Source organism: Fulmarus glacialis, unplaced genomic scaffold (genome assembly GCF_000690835.1).
Source record: "Fulmarus glacialis isolate BGI_N327 unplaced genomic scaffold, ASM69083v1 scaffold18435, whole genome shotgun sequence".
In the NCBI taxonomy this organism is placed as follows: domain Eukaryota; kingdom Metazoa; phylum Chordata; class Aves; order Procellariiformes; family Procellariidae; genus Fulmarus; species Fulmarus glacialis.
This window is the reverse complement of record NW_009212581.1, coordinates 49,956-55,955: the sequence shown is the minus strand read 5'-3', so window position 1 is coordinate 55,955 and position 6,000 is coordinate 49,956. Positions and strand designations below refer to the sequence as shown.

At 36.9% G+C, this 6,000-nt stretch overlaps 1 protein-coding gene across 1 annotated transcript in view; it reads right to left on the bottom strand.

The window, feature by feature from the left end:
- MYOF (myoferlin) overlaps positions 1-6,000 on the bottom strand; it is a 72,570-nt gene that overhangs the window by 18,298 nt on the left and 48,272 nt on the right. The window contains exons 30-35 of the mRNA XM_009577933.1: positions 5,501-5,643; positions 5,037-5,210; positions 3,804-3,915; positions 2,270-2,347; positions 275-456; positions 23-181 (exon numbers count right to left, since the gene is read on the bottom strand). Coding sequence (XP_009576228.1) covers positions 23-181; positions 275-456; positions 2,270-2,347; positions 3,804-3,915; positions 5,037-5,210; positions 5,501-5,643 — 848 coding nt within the window. The remainder of the gene's footprint in view (positions 1-22; positions 182-274; positions 457-2,269; positions 2,348-3,803; positions 3,916-5,036; positions 5,211-5,500; positions 5,644-6,000) is intronic.

The window sequence follows — 6,000 nt, the reverse complement described above, 5'->3', positions numbered from 1 at the left end:
AAAAAAAAAAAGAAATGTATACCTTGTCCCTCAAAATAAGTTCTGCAGCAAAAAGAATGTCTCCACTAGCTTTGCCATTATTTGTTACAGGATACCAGAGCAGTTTTGGTGTGATGTCCTCTTCTGGGATTAACCTGACCATGGGGGAACAAACACTTCTTCCAAGAAATTCATCTTTACCCTGCAACCGAAAATAGCAATTGTAGCCATTAATGTTATTCTCAATTAATATAAATAAATAAAAAAGCAATCAGGGTAAAAAGCATTCACCTACCACTTGGTCACTGTCAAAAAGTTCAATAACAACATTAGGTGGGTTTTGGGCTACTGTCTGTGGGTCCCCATAGATCTCAATTTCATTAAGTATGAGAGTTTGGTCCCATGTAGGATTTAGAGTTGAATGAATGATCTCAGTTGTTTTGCTTTGATGGAGGAAAGAAACATGAGCATACGGATCTGAAATATCATACAAAGATTAAAAGCAGAGAGTTACAGACAAACAAAACCCCATCATGCCATAAGGCAAACAAGCACAATTTTTATCAAATATAGTATGTTAATTTTTCTTCTGTCATTACCAGTTCTATAAGCCATTCTATATAAAACAAAAGCCCACACATACACATAATTTACATTTAATAGAGCAAATTCCATTTGATTACTAAATAGCTTCCTTTATACAAGTCGTGATTAACAGAGCAATAAATGAAAATGATAAAACATCTTGCAAATCAGAAAGAGAACCTGAAAACTAAAATGAAACACTGGCTATACTACTCTCCTCTTAAATACTGTCCGTAGAAGCTTTTTTTTTTGTTGTCTCCATTGATATACAACTGTACAGCCTCATAAATAATACAAATCATTCTAGTTCTGACTAGTTGCCAAACAACACGTTCTCCCAGGCTATGTCGCTCAGATCAAGCTTTGGTTTCAAACATGCTTATTTATAGCAACCTCTTCTTGTGAAACAGCTGAACGATTAAAGTAGTCTAGGCCTAGTGTTTGGCAGGTGTTTAAATCATCAACAGCTCTGTAGAAGGTATCTGGTGATGGTTATTAACATTTCCTGTACAAATTGCAATTACTAAGGACTAGAGGCTATTTTAAAGGTTATCTTTAGGTCAGTTTCAACAGCTTCTGGCTAGGTACCTGATCAGAGTTTTACAAAATTGATCTACCTCTTCAAACTAGTTTTAGAGGAAAATAAAATGTAGATGTGATAGTTTATGTGTGACTGCATCTGAGGTACCTATCTTGAATTCTACATATGCAAATTACAGGCATTTTATTATTGTTTCTTTGTATTGCTTTTAAGTGCTGCATATTGAAGTAAGACCAAATATACACAGGCAGCTGTACAAAACCCCCCTCATTTCAGAAAACAGTGCTAAAATATCTATAGCGCTCTATCTTCTGTAACAAATTAACAAATGCGTTACACTTACTCAATTATTCATTAAAACAGGGAGAAAAAGAAGGATGCAAATGGAGGTTGATGGGGAAAGAAAATTCTAAGCTGGTCATTTCATCTTTATCTTTGGCTGAACTTATTTATAGGAAGTGTAAAGTCACATTCTTACAGAATCTAATTTCAGTTTGCTCTCTGACTTCCCAGTGGAATTTTCATTCTAATTAGCAAAAATTAAATACTCGATAACCTGAGTATTGAATTAGCCTGACTACAGAGATGCCAAATGGATACAACACTGTTGGAATACCTAAGAGTTGGAAACAAAAGGGCAACAGGTACACTTGTATCAACAAACAAAACCCATGCTTATTAGTAAGGCATAGTGTAGTTTTCTACAAGTTCATCTCAGTAATGAATTAATATAAAATACTGAACACTGAGAGGCAGTTGGTGACGTTAACAGCCATCCAGCTTTCTTCATCTTTGCTTTTGTGCAAGCTTCCTGCAGGACAGCTTAGGAACTGCATGTAGGCTTTGGTTAGAAGGAGAAGGTAAGGCATAGCGAAGGGATTGGTCATGGGAAATTCAGACCTTATTTGAATTCCCATTCCCTCACTGGGAATTCGTTGGCAGCAGCACATGCTGCACATTCAGAGCACTTCTTATTTGGCAGCTTCTGGGGCAGTACTAAGCAAATCTGGATCATAGTGAAGCTGAGACTTCCTTTATGGCGTAGTTTCAGTAGCTGGCACCTATGCACAGACCTTAAGGATTTAAGATATTCTGTAGCTAAATCAAGTCACTAGTTCATTGCAAAAGTGGGTTTTCTGCACCATTAGCAGGATTTTTCCATACCTGAAAAACTGTCTTTGTCTAAAGCCGTGAGATTTCTTGCCTGGTAGATGTAACAGCGAAGGTGGTAAGTATATACTCCTGTATCAAATAAATAAAAAAAGGTCAACTGCATTATACAGGCTTCTTTTCTGTAATGAAGATATTTTGAGTTTATAAAATGCTTTACACATTTTAACTCAAGCACAAGCACTGTAATAACATTTCTGCTTTTCTTTTCTAGTGACAAGTATACTAATACCAATGAGCTAGTACCTGAGAACATTTGTTCCAACACAACTTAAAGCAGAAATGAAAAAACAACACTAATGCTATTTGGGCTTTTTTTTACCTTATGATCATCTAAAAATCCTTCTATTCAAAAATTCCTGTTTGAAACGGTGTGATAATCTAGCTCCTCCAAAGACAATCAAGAACTGGGCTTTCCTGTGCTTAATTTTACAGCAATTGCAGGGACCTGGGAGTTTCACGTTTTTAACTATTAGCTGTAGGAAATTATTCCACTTGCAACTCTGTCTCTTTGGCTAAAAGATTGGGGGGGGCGGGAAATCACTGCAAGCAAGATGGAATAGCTTAAAGGGAAGATGTGAGAGTGGCCCAAACCCAGGACAGCATGTGGCTAAGTTACTACAGCTTTTCTTTAAAAGATGTCAGCTCTAACCCTTTCAGCCCTTGGAAAAATTTGAGCACTCATAGCCTCAATGAGCAGAAACCTTTGAACTCTGGCAGGAAAAGGTGCCATTTTCCTCCTATTGTGGTCATTATTTAAAAGAAACTGCAATAATCTTCTTCAGCTTCTGAAAGGCAAGATTTAAGATTTAGGCACCCATTCCCAGCAGGGAGATCAAGTTCTGTAGCGTCCAAATAAAGACAAGTGTTCCAGTCAGAGATCCTCAAAAAGGATTTTGAGTCTCGGGAGTGGATGGGATTAGCCTCTATTCCATTCCTATTACTAACACTGGTGGCTCCCATCTCAATATTTTTGTGAATCCCATTACAGTGATTCCAAGGCATTTAAAGCCAATCCAGGTTGGCAAAGTTAGAGTTTTGTTCACTTTGCCAACTCAACTACGTGGTCTTACTGCTTCCTCTGGGTCAGGCATTTGACCCTGCATCTGACCCTGCACTGAGCTGGCTAACTGGCTAAGTGAGCTAAAACAGAAAAAAAAAAACCTGCACATACATCTTTTCTGTTGGCTTAGCTCCCTGCATTATTATGGAGGGACCCTAATGCTAAAAATGCATCATTTAAGGCAGCCTAAAATTCAGGTGCTGCAATAGTTAGCTTTAGAATTCCTGTTTCATACATGTTTTAAAAATGTCTGCATGACAGTGGACTGAAATATCAAAATGACTAATTGTCATTTTTCTTTTAGTAGCCCTATTTAGGCTACTATTTAGGCCCAATCAAGGTTCAGATAGTAATTATAACAGAACGTATATATACCTAGATGTAAAACACAAAGAATTACAATTCTGTTAAAGACCAGGGAGAAACAGACATGATTTATAAGAAAGGAATTGTTAAAGAACCTACTGTCAAAGTAGCAGGAAACAAGTGGTGTATTGGCACCAAACACCTTTGTAGCTGACTCCTTGGTTTTGTCTGAACTCTTCCCTTCTCCATCATCAACAGTAGTGTCTGCTCCCTAAAGTTATATATAGGAAAAAAGTTACCACGTATTTACAAACATAGAAGGAACCTGATAGAAGTGGACTGTGTGTGGGAATATACGGGTTTCAGTCTCTCCTCCAAGACCAGGAGGAATTTACTTTCCTGAGTAAATGTACTTTAAAACATGTTTACTCATGTCTGCAAGTAATTTCTTGTTGCCATTGAAGCTGTGCAGAAATCAGATCCAGTCATTTCATCTTACTTTCCAGAATGTCTTATTTCTGGAGATACGCTAGCTACCTATTAGCTCTTACTGAAGGAGAGGTTGCAGGTCTTCTGCACTGCACTGTTGCAGAGAACTGCTCTGAGGCTTTATCCTAGCAACAGCCCATGAAGTATAGTCAGGAGAGAAACCGAAACAGGAATTTTTAAACTCTGTAGAACCAAATTAAGTGGAGAAAGAAAATGCTATCAATGAATCATAGGTTGACATTTGGTGCAAAAAAAGAGAAACAAACCAAAAAAAAAGTGCAAACTTTTGTTAATGCTATACAATCAGACTCAGAATCATTATTTTAGAAAAAGTAGCCTTCTACATTATTTGCTCCAATTTGTATTTTGGTAAATAGAGCGTATCTATGAAGCTCTGTTAACCTGAAAACTTGAGGAATAATTACATTCTGATGATCTATTTGTGACATGACATTCTGGCTTTTCCAACACTTTGCTATCCTTTCTTGTGTTTGGTTGTTTATACCTGCAAATATTAATCAGAGGCAGTTATTTCAGTGCCTGTTGTTTCTTGTGCTGATGTTAATACATCTAAATTATGTGCATTAAAAGCTTGAGCTATCTTTTCACTTTACTTACAGAAGGCTCATCTAGTAATTTGGCCTTTTGCTCTAAATCTCACGTAATGTAATAATAAATATAATTTGAAAAATAAAGTAATAAGCATCTTACGCAAGAGTGTCTACTCTGACTTTAATGGTCCCTTTCAGACTTTAAACAATTTAAAAAATATAAACTGTATTAGTTCCTCAGTTACATATCAATCTAACAATTCACGGACTATAGCTGATATACTTAATTGCTTATTTACTGTACATTAACAGATTGAACTTTTAAAGACTTTTTTGACACTCTGTCCCTTACCAAAGCACCTTCAAGTTTAAAGACAGCTGCTGCACCATGTGTCTCTGACGGAGCCATTTTTCGTCTCCATCGTCTTCGACGGAAAGTATCAGAACTGCATTGTTTCCAGTGAAATTTCCAGCCAATCAAGGAAGCGTATTCCCATCCTTCTTGATCTTCATACGGTGACATTCCCTGGAAGACATAAATCCTTGTTATCCACAGCGTTGTATGAATGTAATGAAAAAAACGGGCAGTTGCTCTAATAATCCCCTCATAAACCAAAGCTGGAAACATCAATTTACAAAAAGACAAAGAAAAGGAATACAATGAAAACATACAAGGTTGTTCTAGATTTTTTTGTTTAGTATTAAATTTTTTCTTTATTCAGGAAATGAGTAATCTCATGCGGATTTTTTTTTTTAAAAAAGAAACTCAAACTGTTACCTTATGCAAGTCTCTGACTGCATCTCTCTGCTGCTTACCCTTCCTGCTGTTACTGCTTGAGCTGGATCCCTCTTACGTTTCCGCACCAGTCTTCGCCGTCGATGTGTATGGTACATTTTCTCTGCAGCAACCCATGACTTTGGTTTAGTGTCTGGAGGAATAGTAATTCCATATTCCCATCCTAAACCAGAATTGATTAGTTGGTATATTTCCAGAAACACAAGCGAGACACAAAGAAGAAAAGCATGGGAAATAGAGTTATTATACCTACAGAGGATGAAGCTTTAGTCACACAAGACTATTTGATACTGCAAACCCTAAATGCCCAATAGCTAGGGGGCAACTGATGACATTTTATGACGATGATCCTTAATTTTAAGTAAGAGTGGAATGTCCTGTGTACTCTTGCAACTCCAGCAGCTTGGCTTTTAAAGGAACACCAACTATTTGAACTCTGATCATAAAACTTTAAGAACTGGTAAACCTGTTACTGTATTTTGGCTCTACATATTGTAATTCAGTTGTCAGGTATTTTGGA